This window comes from Paramormyrops kingsleyae, chromosome 17, assembly GCF_048594095.1.
Source record: "Paramormyrops kingsleyae isolate MSU_618 chromosome 17, PKINGS_0.4, whole genome shotgun sequence".
Taxonomy (NCBI): Eukaryota; Metazoa; Chordata; class Actinopteri; order Osteoglossiformes; family Mormyridae; genus Paramormyrops; species Paramormyrops kingsleyae.
The window spans coordinates 1,285,514-1,298,683 of NC_132813.1; the positions used below are offsets into that span (position 1 = coordinate 1,285,514).

At 47.0% G+C, this 13,170-nt stretch overlaps 2 protein-coding genes across 3 annotated transcripts; both read left to right on the plus strand.

Moving 5' to 3' along the window:
• Window positions 1-23: 23 nt before the first annotated feature.
• ankrd49 (ankyrin repeat domain 49) lies at window positions 24-3,935 on the plus strand. Of its 2 annotated transcripts, none has more exons than XM_023792587.2 (3): window positions 24-119; window positions 862-1,120; window positions 2,676-3,935. In XM_023792587.2, exons 2-3 carry the CDS (start codon window positions 890-892, stop codon window positions 3,129-3,131), a joined length of 687 nt encoding a protein of 228 aa, XP_023648355.1. In that variant the 5' UTR covers window positions 24-119; window positions 862-889; the 3' UTR covers window positions 3,132-3,935. The 2 variants fall into 2 exon arrangements, with proteins under 2 accessions (XP_023648355.1, XP_023648356.1); XM_023792588.2 differs by having other exon boundaries at window positions 61-101.
• A 1,125-nt stretch (window positions 3,936-5,060) lies between these two features.
• LOC111833876 (alpha-(1,3)-fucosyltransferase 4) lies at window positions 5,061-7,520 on the plus strand. Its single transcript, XM_023792569.2, has one exon. The coding sequence runs from the start codon at window positions 6,083-6,085 to the stop codon at window positions 7,199-7,201; it is 1,119 nt and encodes a 372-aa protein (XP_023648337.2). The 5' UTR covers window positions 5,061-6,082; the 3' UTR covers window positions 7,202-7,520.
• The last annotated feature ends 5,650 nt before the right edge of the window (window positions 7,521-13,170 follow it).

Here is a 13,170-nt window from a genome sequence, read left to right on the forward strand (position 1 = left end):
TCTCAGCCTGCTAGATGGCCAACGCTTTAAAACGACAGGACTACATTTCCTACAAGGAACAGGGAACCGATGAATGGAGCTGCTTGTGGGAGCTGTCGCTGGCGAGTATCTCGTTTATGGTAGAAAAATTTCTGTAGTAATCAATTTCTCTGTCATGACAGCCTTTAGGAAATAATTAAGTCTTTCAAAGTAATCCAAATTTCAGCGGCAGCAGTTCTCCGTGTAACTATCCTAAGTGGTAGATGGATTCGAATTTTGGGCCTTCTTTTCGGCTATGTTTGTAACCGGCAGTATATTTTTAATGTCGTGGATTTAAAAGATAGACATCTGTTTTGACTTGGAATCGCATCACTTTCTCTGTGAAGAATTTGCCAGTTAAAGCTGAAGTATTCGGTTGTTAAAGTTAGTGGTATTGGCGTAGCGTAACTGGGCGTTTAAACAAGAAAAAACCCGTTTCGGTAGACGGCGCCCTTAAAATAACTTTTATGCATAAATCCCCCACATACCTTATTTTGGGCAGTTTTTAAATCCTCCTTAGATCCGATTTTCTGTTGTTGTCTAAATTAACTGCTGTGTTTCTCCAGTATTTTCGCGGGCAGTGATATGGGTGTGTATAATAAAACTCAAATTAAGATGATATTTTCATTATCGAATATACGCTGTTTGCCGTTGTGCCAGTGTAGAATAAATCAAATGACTAGTAAAACCAAAGAACAAAATGACAACTGAAAATCATGAGGTTTGTGGTGGCGGTCCCCATCTCCTAATTTGTCACACACTGTCCCTGAGGCTATGGAAGTTCCTCCTTCTTCACTGACCTAAGATGTATCTCTGTGTTAATGTTGCCTCATTAACCCCAAGCGCTGCGTGACGCGTGGCAGAAGAGGGCATGAGCCAGGTCCCTATGGAGTTCCCCGAAGACTTCAACCACTTGGAGCTACTTGAGACACACCACCATCGCATACCAGTTGGTTCCCACAGCCTGTGGCCTGATGAGGAGGAGGAGGATGAGGAAGAGGAGCGTGAGGGCAGGTGTGGGGAGGAGTGGTACCAGCAGCAGGAGCAGAGCATGGAGGCCAGGCCTGGAGAGCTTTTGCTCTGGGCAGCTGAGAGGAACAGAGTGAGTTCTGCGTGCACCACCTCTCTGCAGTGTGTGTTACTGTGTCTGTATTCAGTTTTATTGCCACATGTTTGGAGGTGAAATTCTGATGCCACAGTTGCAGGGTTACTGGGCAGGTGTAAGAGAGGACAATATATGAACAAGCGGACTATAAATAAGCAATAAATAAGTGATGCAGTGGAGATGAGGGTGTTCGAGTAATCAGAGAGGTAGGAAAGTGGAACATTTTGATTAATCTGAGATTCTCATTATTCATCTGTCTGCTTTCTCTGAGTGTGCATAATGAATAATTTAAGCTATAGAGCTCATTTGCACGAGTTATCACTGCACACATAAAGGGAAAGCTTAGGGTTAGAGTTAAAGAAGGCCAGTGGTGTAGTAACAAAGGCACCGGGATTAGAATATAGTGAATGTGAACATTCAGCCATACACCCTAATCAGCTTGAGGCTAACAGACCACGACTGACCATTAGCAATGAAGAGGCCTTTGATCTTAGGGGGCGGAGTGACCCCATGGCGTTGCTCCCAGCTGAGAAAGGTGTTGATATCCAATCCCCAGGCTTGTTTTCTCAGTTCAGCAATATGAAAACATCCATGGCGACAATTGCTGGCAGCGGTGGGGGTGGTGGTGCGCGGCTCAGCGGATTAAGACTCTGTGCCTGAGCACAAGATTGCCGGTTCAAATCCTATATTTGGCGGAGTCATTTTACCATTGGACCCCTGAGCAAGACTCTTAGCCCTCAGCGGCTCCATGGATTGTCTGATCCTGCTTTCTAAAAAAATATATTTTGCTTTGGATAAGTCTGTTGAATAAGTGAAATGTAAATGTAATTTCCCTTCTGCTGAACCCATTGACTAGACCCCAACTCAGTGTGACTCATCCACAAGAAACCTGCACAAAGCAGAGAGACACCAAGTTTAAGACAGGATTTATTGTCATTGCGTGGGCTTGATTGAGGATGCACTGAATTATTCATGCTTTTCACATTGTCTCTCATATTGTAAGTTTATAACAAAGAACATCTTTCTGTCCGCCCCAAACAAGTCATTAGCATAACCACACTGTAATTTTGTGCAACAGAAGATTCTCAAAGACTGATTATGGAGGCGTTGCTGCTGCTTTGTGTCTTGTTCGCTTTAAGGCCACGCGTGATGGTCATGAGGCCGGCCTGTGTCTCATTGGTTCATACCATGCACAGTCTCATGGTCTCATTGGTTCATTCCATGCACAGTCTCATTGGTTCATACCATGCACAGTGATTGCTATGAAAGGCCTCTTCTTGGTGGGACACCACCAACACTCACCAAAAGGATGTTGGCTGGATCCAGGCTAGGGGAAAGACCCTGAGAATGAGGACCCTGTTGCCTGAGTCATGGTAAACTGCAGTGGTCACCTCTCTTCTGCCTTGTACCTTTGTCTCGCACCCTAGAGCGTACCTCACTGACAGTTTTGTTTGTTCCAATGAATTAAAAAGAAGAACAAGTTAATTCCCAGTAACACTATTCACACATTGATTACTCCTTCCTTGTGTCACTTCCTGTCACATGACCTCAGCTGGCCACGGTCCAGAGACTCCTTACTGCAGACGCTTCGCTAGTGGAGAGCCGCGACGAGGATGGGTACACGGCCCTGCACCGCGCGGCCTACAGTGGCCACCTGGAGGTGGCACAATGCCTGATGCATCATGGGGCGGAGCTCCATGCCAGGACGGTGGACGGCTGGACCCCGCTGCACAGCGCCTGCCGCTGGAACAACGCCGCTGTGGCGTCCTACCTGATCCAGCAGGGGGCAGAAGTGAACGCGCAGACCAATGGGCTCCTGACACCACTGCACCTAGCGGCGGGCAACAGCGGCGCACGGCAGACTCTGGAGCTGCTGCTGATGCAGAGGCAGATCCAGGCACAGCTGAAGAGCAGCAGCGGTGAGACGGCCCTCGATATCGCCCGCAGGACCAGCGCTCACTACCGCCTCTTTGAGATCGTGGAGCCGTGTAACAATATCCTACCCTAGAGCTTGGGGGCGCCACTGAGGCCCTAGGAAATGGGGGCAAAACATCAAGGCGTGCAAATGTGACCCAGATCTAGTCCTCCATTGTCTCCAGATCAGCAGCAGACTTCACACAGTCACTCCGCTAAAATGCATCCTGTGAACCCAACACCATATCCATCAGAGCGTAGAGTCCCTGCGGTGCGGGACGTGGGCATTGCACTGAGAATGTGACTTTGGCATGCGTGCCCACCTTTGGGCAGCTGGCACTGTGCCCCACATAGTGCATGTGGAACGGGTGGCTCGTCCCAGCAGCCTTTGCAGTCGGCCACCAAGTGACACCGGAGCTGTGAAGGTTTCGCCATGTCACATGACCCCATGCTCAGTGTTGTAATATTCACAAATATTAAGCAGTGCAACGTGAATATCGGGTGTAGTGTTAAGGCTGTATGGTGCTCATCTTTTAGAAATCCGGATCTGCAAAATAATCATGTCATGTCCATGATGCTTTCTTAATCTGTAATTGTGGAATGAAATACAATCATGATGTCACTCTTCTATGAAATAGTTAGCATTGGCTTTAAGTGTTCTGGTTATTGCCTTCCGGATGTTACCTAAAACCGAACTGAGAGGGGAGTTACCAAGTGACCATGAATATGTGTCAGATTCACTACAGTGACATTTGGTGAATAAAGTGTTTCCGTGATATAGCTACAAGTGTTGGCCAAACGTAACACTGGATGTTTAACCTCTGCTGTCATGTTTTCACAAGCTTGCACGCGTCCTGTGAGTGTGGTGAGGATTAAAGTTTTCTACGGTGTACGCAGAGCCCGGGGTTCCCTCGTTTTTTCCTGCCGTTTGCCATCACGGTGCCTGCCCTCTCCTAAAAGCTGCTGTTCAGGTCAGGTCAAACCTCACTGTCATTTCAAACTATGCAGGCACACAATGAAACGAAATAGCATTTGTTCAATTTTAAAAGCGACTTTATGTGTAAGATAACATAGACACACAAGGCAATAATGGATAATTTGTTACAGCTGCCCGGTGTTCTGTAGTCAGATAACTTGTCAGATTTAAGCTAGACTGGGGTAGATGGACTTTATCTTTGTTCACTTACATGAAGCCCAGTTGGATTATAAACCTCCAATCGACAACTTTTACTAGTACGTGAAATTCTTGCACAACATAAACTGGACTGTGATCATTAAAGCGTGGCACCCCCCACCGTAAAGGACTGTGAGTGTTCTGTAGCACGTCACATAACTAAGGCATTTACAAACTTAACTTATTTCATACTGGCTGTTCCTTGTCCAGAGGAACACGGGCCTGTTTACCACCAGCGTCTGTTTACCATCGTCTTGGTTCCTGGGTGAATTAGTACCTTGATTCAATATGTCTTTTTCAGCTGATCAAACTTTGTGATTTTCTTTCCCAGTGTTTTAAGAAAACCTTTAATGAACAATATGATTATATTTTGAGGTCTTTCATAATTATTTTTAAGGAATTCAGCAAGCAAGGGTTACACGTTTACATTCCTTAAGTATGTGCGTCTTTTGTCTACCGAACTTTTGTTATGATAATATTATTAAGTCTCCCTTCGAGCACAGGAGTTATTCGGCTAAACCAGTGTTCTCCAATCTGGTCCTCAGGGACACACGGCAGTCCATGTTTTTGCTCCCTCCCAGGTGCTGCGGCGGAACATTAATGTGGACAGTCTGGCAGGGAGCATGGAGGGAGCAAAAACGTGGACTGGCTGTGGATCCCTTAGGATCGGATTGGGAAACACTGGGCTTTGTGACTCTGAGCAGGGCAGCATTTTCGGCTCAAGTCTGCAGATGCTGGGAATGTTGGTGGGCTGGAGGCTCCAAAGAGCACACTCCGAAGGCGGGAGAGGAATTGCAGATGGGAATCAATGCTGCCTGTGTCCTTCCCAGTTTGCTGCAGGATGGTTGCTATGCAGACTATTAACAAACAGTTAGCAAACCATTGCTCATTTGGTTGAAAGTGTAAAAGGTTCCAAAAAGGGTTCCCTTCATTACAGCCCATTAGAAGAAAATGCTAATGAGCTCCTTCATTGAAGATGTGGGCTCTTACCAATGCGCTTTCCGTCTCTTTCAACAGACTACTTTCTCTTCAACAGTCCGTGGGGTTTCCCTTGAAGAATTTCCACCCTTTGTGATAAAACGGGCAAAGGGTGGGGGGTTAACAAACAAGCTTGAGGCGCAGGATTTAACACTAAATATTAAGGGGAGATGGGGAATTTAACTCAAAAAAAAAAAAAAAAAAACAGGAGACGCTGGTCACAGCTTGCAAACAAACTTATGCGGGAAAAGAGGCGACATGACCAGTTTTTACCACAGGCGAATAGACATGAGCAACTTTAGAAGGACTTCATGAATTAATGAAAGCGGCGGCTGTGAGAGTGGCCAAGCCGCTCAGAAAGTTAGCAAACTTGGGCACGACTTTCGGACGACTCATGGGTGGGTAAGGTGTAGCGGGGGATGGCGGAAGGTGGTGAAATCCTGGCCAGGACTTTTTGCTGTGATCACAAAGAGTCCTTTATAGATGTAACCCGAGTCGCCACGTCATGATCCAGACAAACAGGTCGCCTATAGCCTTCGCCCATCGCCTCTGCTGTCACTTACATCTAGCGGCGCCGTGGCGGCGACAAGCGGGATTGATACGGTACCTGCGCACCTGGAGCGCAGCTCCGGCATCGTGCGCGCAACTCGAAGGGGGAAAGCAGCTCTCTCAGTGAGATATCACTTTTTTTTCTCTCAATTTTCTCTCTCTCTCTCTTTTTTTTTTTTATGAAAACGAGATTTTTAAAAGCATACACAAATTCTATCGGATCTTCTCCGACTGTTCAAAGACACCACCCTCCCGTCGCGTGGTGCTTTGCGAGAATGACTTTGTTAGACTGATCCGGGAAAGTCGCGAGACAAAAGTCCGAATGGTTTCCGTCGGTGGACTATATGGAAATTGTCAACATCGGCAACGAAATACTTTGTTCGTATAACATCGGGAAGCGGCTTAACGGGACCTGTAAGCAATGTCGCGTATTGGTAATGAGGAAGAGCTATGCGCAGTTCTTTGTGGCGGCAATCGTCTGTATTTTCTTTATCCTCATTTTGTGCTTCAAGAACCTGCCACCTCCGGTGCCTCACATGCGCCTCCAGACAGCTGGCGGACCACCTGGCGTCACCGTCCTGCTGTGGTGGTACCCCTTCGGGAGCCAGTGCAAGATGCCTGACTGTGCAGCCCTGTATGGGGTCCAGGGGTGCAGAGTGACGACCAACAGGAGCTTTTACTCAGGAGCCGACGCCGTGATCTTTCACCACAGGGACATCCTGGGCAACGTCAGCAGGCTTCCTCAGAATCCCCGACCACCTGCCCAAAAGTGGATTTGGATGAACTTTGAATCGCCGAGTCATACCTCCAACTTGGAGGAGTTCGAGGGGATTTTCAACTGGACAATGTCCTACAAGCTGGGCTCTGACATATTCATGCCGTACGGCTATCTGCAGCACAAGAATACCTCGAAACCGAAGAAGCTGCCGCAGAAGAGGAAGCTGCTGGCTTGGGTCATTAGCAACTGGAATGAGGACCACGCTCGGGTGGCCTTCTACTGGAGACTGAGCAGGTACATAAACATCGACGTCTACGGCCGCGATGCCATGAGCCTGGTGAATGACAGCGTGGTGCAAACCGTCTCAAAGTACAAGTTTTACTTAGCCTTTGAGAACTCTCAGCATCCAGACTACATCACTGAGAAGCTGTGGCACAATGCTCTGGGTTCGAGCGCGGTGCCGGTGGTCTTGGGACCGTCCCGCTGGAACTATGAGAAGTTCCTCCCGGGCAATTCCTTCATCCATGTGGATGACTTCAGTAGCCCCAGAATGCTGGCCAAGTACTTGAAGTTCCTCGACAGGAACCCCTCAGCATACAGGCGCTACTTCAGCTGGAAGCGGACGTACCGTGTTCATGTCACGTCCTTCTGGAACGAGCACCTCTGCGCCATCTGCACGGCCGTCAAGACCTCCAGGTACCAGACCAAAGTCGTTTCTGATCTCGCTTCATGGTTCAATTCATGAGCCTCGCAGACTGGTCTAAACTTTCAGATTTGCCAATATTTTTTTTTTCCCAGAAAACCATTTTTAGAAAAATGATCCCTTGCCATTAAGCTTTAAGTACATTTGCTTATCAGCACAGGAAAGCAAAATGACAGAATCTGATTTAATAAGTTCCTCATTTTCTCCACCCCACAGACTGATGAAATGTGTTTGTCTGTGAGCAAAAAATATGAATGCCCTGTGATTTATTTTGTTTCGGAGAGGTTTAACTTGAAATGTCTGTGAAACGTTGACAGTCACATTGCCCTCAAACAGTCCATCAAATTCATGGTTAAATAATAAAGATGCATATTGACAAGAACGTCTGTGTCCTTGTGCTGTATTTACATGGAAATCAGATTAGTGTGCAGAACTTTCCGGCTCGGTCTCTCCTAGTCGCACTGCCTGTCACAGTCTGCTACTTTGTAAACCTTTGATGTTGACATACTTTTCTCCATGTGGCTGAAGAGTTTGTTCAGTGTCTAAATGCCACACTCAGGAAGTAGGGCAGTCCATGCAGCTCCTGCTGAGTGTCTGAGCTTGGTACACTGTCTGACCTCGAGCAGGAAACCAGATCATACATTGTGGTTGTACTGATGTTTCCGATTCAGAATGGCAGGTTGGGTGGGGGGGGGGGGGGGTGCTCCACAGCTCATTTAATTGTGTTTGCCTTTTCCACTGGGTCTCTGTGCAGAAGCAGCCAATGGGATTCACTTCACTTTAATGAGGCATTTTATTACAGGTCAGTGTCAGGTTTAGACAGGGGGGTGGGGAATTACAACAAGAGACACCATCCTGCACCGTGTCCCAGAGAAGTTGTCTGCCCCCTCCCCAGAAGTGTCCCTTTTTCCCAAAATGCTCTTGTTTATTATTTGTTTTTTTGCGATTATTATTATTTTTATTTTCACTTTTTCCTGTGGTGTCACATTTCCACACCACTGTGTTTTCTGGATGGCATTCCTGGTGTTTGGGGGAAGCAGAGAAATGAAATTACAGAGCATGCAAAAACAGCTCTGATGGAAAAATACAAATATCTGTGTGTGTGTCCCCCCCCTAAATATAGCTATATTCTTCTGGCAAGGTTATAATTAATAAACACTGCAATTAAAATGGTAAAGCATATTTCCTGTCATTCAGGAAAGAGATACGGTACGTTGAGACAGACAGATTGCAGATGCACATATACTGAACAGACATTTGCTCCTCCATTTAAGGACTGTTCTGTCCTACCATTTTCAACGCTCACTGTAGAAGTAGGTGCAGCTCACATCTGTTAATATTTCACACAAAGTAACAAACTTATCACTATAAGGCTGTTATCAAAAGAAGGTCACGCTCGATAAGAAGATAACCAAAGAACTCTTGGGCGTTCTGGCTCCCAGCTCTGCCAATGCCCACGTCGCTTTGGACAAAAGCATCACTTAAGTAAATGCAAAATGCAATGGACAGTCATTCTGCTCAGTCTCCTGGCGTGTGGTTGTCTGGGTTTCACTGTCCCAGTTCCCTGTGCAGTTTACACTTCTGTAATTGGGCTGTTTCTATCATTGAATCTGCCGTCAGCCACGTTTCACCTGATTTATATCTGAACTGTAACTGCCATCACATGTCAGTGCGTGACTGTGCTTTCACACGCTTCTATGGTTATGAACAGGGCACAGCTTTCAAAGTCCAAAGTGTGTGGCATTGGGCTATGAAATGTTTATGGAGGGAAACTGTAATGCTGGCTGGTAAGGAGGAGCAGTGCCAGAAGCTGTGCCCCAAACACAGGCTGTTTCTGTGGCCTGTGCTGTGAGATGAAGGCTTTCGGCGTACGTTCTGGGGCACGCACGGGAACTCTTAAAGGGCCAGCGTCGATTACACAGTGGGGGAGGGGGGGTCGTCCCTATGCGGGGGAAAGGCCTGACCACGGCTTGTGGACGCGGAGTGCAGTCACAGTACTCACATAAAAACAGAACTATTTGATGAGTCAAAAGTTAAGTTTGATCCATGTTAAAACAGTCAGATGTATGAGTTTGGTCACAAGAGTATTGATCCAGTCTGCATGCTGCCCAGCTCACCCCTTCCTAACACTGGTTACTCTGTCGCCTGCCATTTCACCTGCCCCACCTCCTCCAACTGGCTGCTCACCAGATGCTATCCCGCTGAGGCAGGGCGCCCCCAGCCCCATGCAGCCCGTGTCGGGTGTCTGGCAGCCGCACGCCATCACCAGCCCCGGTCCAGGCACCTCTGCCATTGTACTCTGAGCTGCGAAGGTCCTGATTGGTTGAAGTCTGGAGCAAAGGCTTTAACGCGCCTGGAGGATTTCATCTTTTATTAAGAGCGGCGGCGGCGTGCGGTTCTGCAGGTTAGGGTGCTGCGTCTGTAATCAGAAGGTTGCTGGCTCAAATCCCAGAGTCAGCTAGATGATTGTGCCATTGGGTCCCTGAGGAAGACCCCTAACCCCCCCCCCCCAGTAACTCTGCTTTCTCAGAAAATGTGTCACTTTCAATAAAGACCAGGAAAATAATTCTAATGTAACTTTGTCAGTTTCTCCACTTCATTCTTCTTTAAAAAATCATACAAATCAAACATCCATAACTCTGGCTGCTTCAGTTCACCCAACTCTAAGAAGCAGTATGCACTGTCAACCTAGCATATATACACTCACCTAAAGGATTATTAGGAACACCATACTAATACGGTGTTTGACCCCCTTTCGCCTTCAGAACTGCCTTAATTCTACGTGGCATTGATTCAACAAGGTGCTGAAAGCATTCTTTAGAAATGTTGGCCCATATTGATAGGATAGCATCTTGCAGTTGATGGAGATTTGTGGGATGCACATCCAGGGCACGAAGCTCCCGTTCCACCACATCCCAAAGATGCTCTATTGGGTTGAGATCTGGTGACTGTGGGGGCCATTGTAGTACAGTGAACTCACTGTCATGTTCAAGAAACCAATTTGAAATGATTCGAGCTTGTGACATGGTGCATTATCCTGCTGGAAGTAGCCATCAGAGGATGGGTACATGGTGGTCATAAAGGGATGGACATGGTCAGAAACAATGCTCAGGTAGGCCGTGGCATTTAAACGATGCCCAATTGGCACTAAGGGGCCTAAAGTGTGCCAAGAAAACATCCCCCACACCATTACACCACCACCACCAGCCTGCACAGTGGTAACAAGGCATGATGGATCCATGTTCTCATTCTGTTTACGCCAAATTCTGACTCTGCCATTTGAATGTCTCAACAGAAATCGAGACTCATCAGACCAGGCAACATTTTTCCAGTCTTCAACTGTCCAATTTTGGTGAGCTCGTGCAAATTGTAGCCTCTTTTTCCTATTTGTAGTGGAGATGAGTGGTACCCGGTGGGGTCTTCTGCTGTTGTAGCCCATCCGCCTCAAGGTTGTGCGTGTTGTGGCTTCACAAATGCTTTGCTGCATACCTCGGTTGTAACGAGTGGTTATTTCAGTCAAAGTTGCTCTTCTATCAGCTTGAATCAGTCGGCCCATTCTCCTCTGACCTCTAGCATCAACAAGACATTTTCGCCCACAGGACTGCGGCATACTGGATGTTTTTCCCTTTGCACAACATTCTTTGTAAACCCTAGAAATGGTTGTGCGTGAAAATCCCAGTAACTGAGCAGATTGTGAAATACTCAGACCGGCCCGTCTGGCACCAACAACCATGCCACGCTCAAAATTGCTTAAATCACCTTTCTTTCCCATTCTGACATTCAGTTTGGAGTTCAGGAGATTGTCTTGACCAGGACCACACCCCTAAATGCATTGAAGCAACTGCCATGTGATTGGTTGATTAGATAATTGCATTAATGAGAAATTGAACAGGTGTTCCTAATAATCCTTTAGGTGAGTGTATATACAAGACAAAGTTCAGCATAGAATACGGCTGCTCTGCTGACTCACTGTACGTCTGCAGCTCACTGTACGTCTGCAGCTCACTGTACGTCTGCAGCTCACTGTACGTCTGCAGCTCACTGTACGTGCGTTATCTCCGTCAGCGTCGACACGCTGTAAACGAAGGGGCATTATCTGGGGAAAATCCCAGGAGGGGCCCTGCCCTCATACCTTTAAAGGCTAATTCAGTGAAAATAATTTATTGCTTGCTTGGGCAGAGCGATAAACATAAAGGCTGTAAAAGTCACATTAAGTGATAGCGTCAGTTGGGGGGGTAGGGTGGGACTGTGATTGGTTACTGGGTTTAGATTCCAGAGTAAGCACAGTGATTTCACTGCGCGTGGCCCTTAAACCAGGGAATCCCGGAACTGTTCCACTAATCTATTACGTAAATGTGATTAATATGTCTTCATAACTTTATTAATCCTGGGGGAAATTCTTGTACACACAGCAGTCAAGTATGTAAAATAGAGATGAACACATAGTGAACAACAGACAGTACATATAGTACAACAGGTAAACATGGTGCAAACAGATAACCCGAATAGAATAGCCCTAAAACAGCGATTCTCAACCTGTGGGCCGCGACGCAAATTTGGGTCGCAGCAAGTTCTGAAAGGGTCGCGAGGCTGAGTTAGAAATGTAAGCTAATATGCGGATCCACTATCAGATTTTCCCAGCCCCAACCGTAGAATTAACTTATAAATGGGTGTTGGGTGTGCAAATGCTTAGCAAAAACTAGTGAACAGTCAACCAATCCAAGAAGCCAAACCACAGATGCTTAATTTAAAATTCACTGGCACATCCAATTAGATTTGTGCGATAGGCATTGATTGCTGTAAATTGCAGAGTGCATTGTGCGCTTGATCATAGCGTTAATTTAAACCTGTATTTTATACAGGGCCGTGACTGAGCTGGCAGGGTAAAGTTTGGGTTGCGGTGCAAAAAAGCTTGAGAACCACTGTCCTAAAATACAGGGTATTACAATATGTAGGAAATATTTTATATTAAGAATAAAAATGATAAATTATCAGTGGTTTGGAAAATTGAAAAGACAGATAGCACCATTTCATACTATTAAGAAGATGTGCGGGCTTATAGGCAAGGCCGGTGTGAGAGGCAGGGGGGGTGGAGCCAGGTCAGTGTGAGCTGCAAGGGGGGCAGGACCAGATCGGTATGAGCAGTGAGGGGGCGGAGCCAAGCCAGCACAAGTGGCAGGGGGTGGAGACAAGACAGTATGAGGAATGAGGGGGCGGGGCTAGGTCAGTGTGAGCAGTGAGGAGGGTAGGTCCCAGTAAATGTAGCTGGTAGATGGAGAGGCCAGCCAAAGAAGGGGCCTACATGATTATATTTACATTTCTGTCATGAATGTATGAGCTCATGTATATCGTCCTTGGAGCAGATCGCATGGCTCCAGGGCCCCTTCAGTCTGCCCTGGGGCAGTGATCAGGGACAGATGCTCCTGTGTGCTTCCCTCCCCCTCCTCCTCCCCCTCCCTCTGCATGTTTGCTGGGTACACTCGATCTGCCTCAGAACAGTGAGCCCTCTCTGTCTATCCCACCCAGTGACTCCCAGGTGGGGGGATATGGTGACTCTGTGAAAAACAGCTTTTTATTTTGTGTTATGATGTATCAGAACCCAGGCTTCTAAAAATATGAAGATGCTTCAGATCTTCAGCTTGGCATACCCCCAAAACACCTGGAGGTATATTCTTTACTTACATCCTGTGATCTGGCTCTCACAGGCACTTGCTGGTTCCCCCCCCCCCCCCCCCCCCACTATATGGACCTCAGAGGAGGTTTGGATATTTGCATATACAATATTCAGCAGACAGAGGTCATTCAGTGGAGTGAAACATGCACAATGTATGTCCTTGAGAATGATGTCGTCTTCAGCTTGGCCTCGTTCAGGAGTTACAGCTAGATATTGGGTCAGGCATGTCCATTTCCCCCCTGGGACCATTTAAACTGGCAATAATGGTTGAATATGAGTAGAGGTAGGACACTGTGAATGGGGAATTTAAGCATTTGGGTCCCATTTGTTTGGTTTG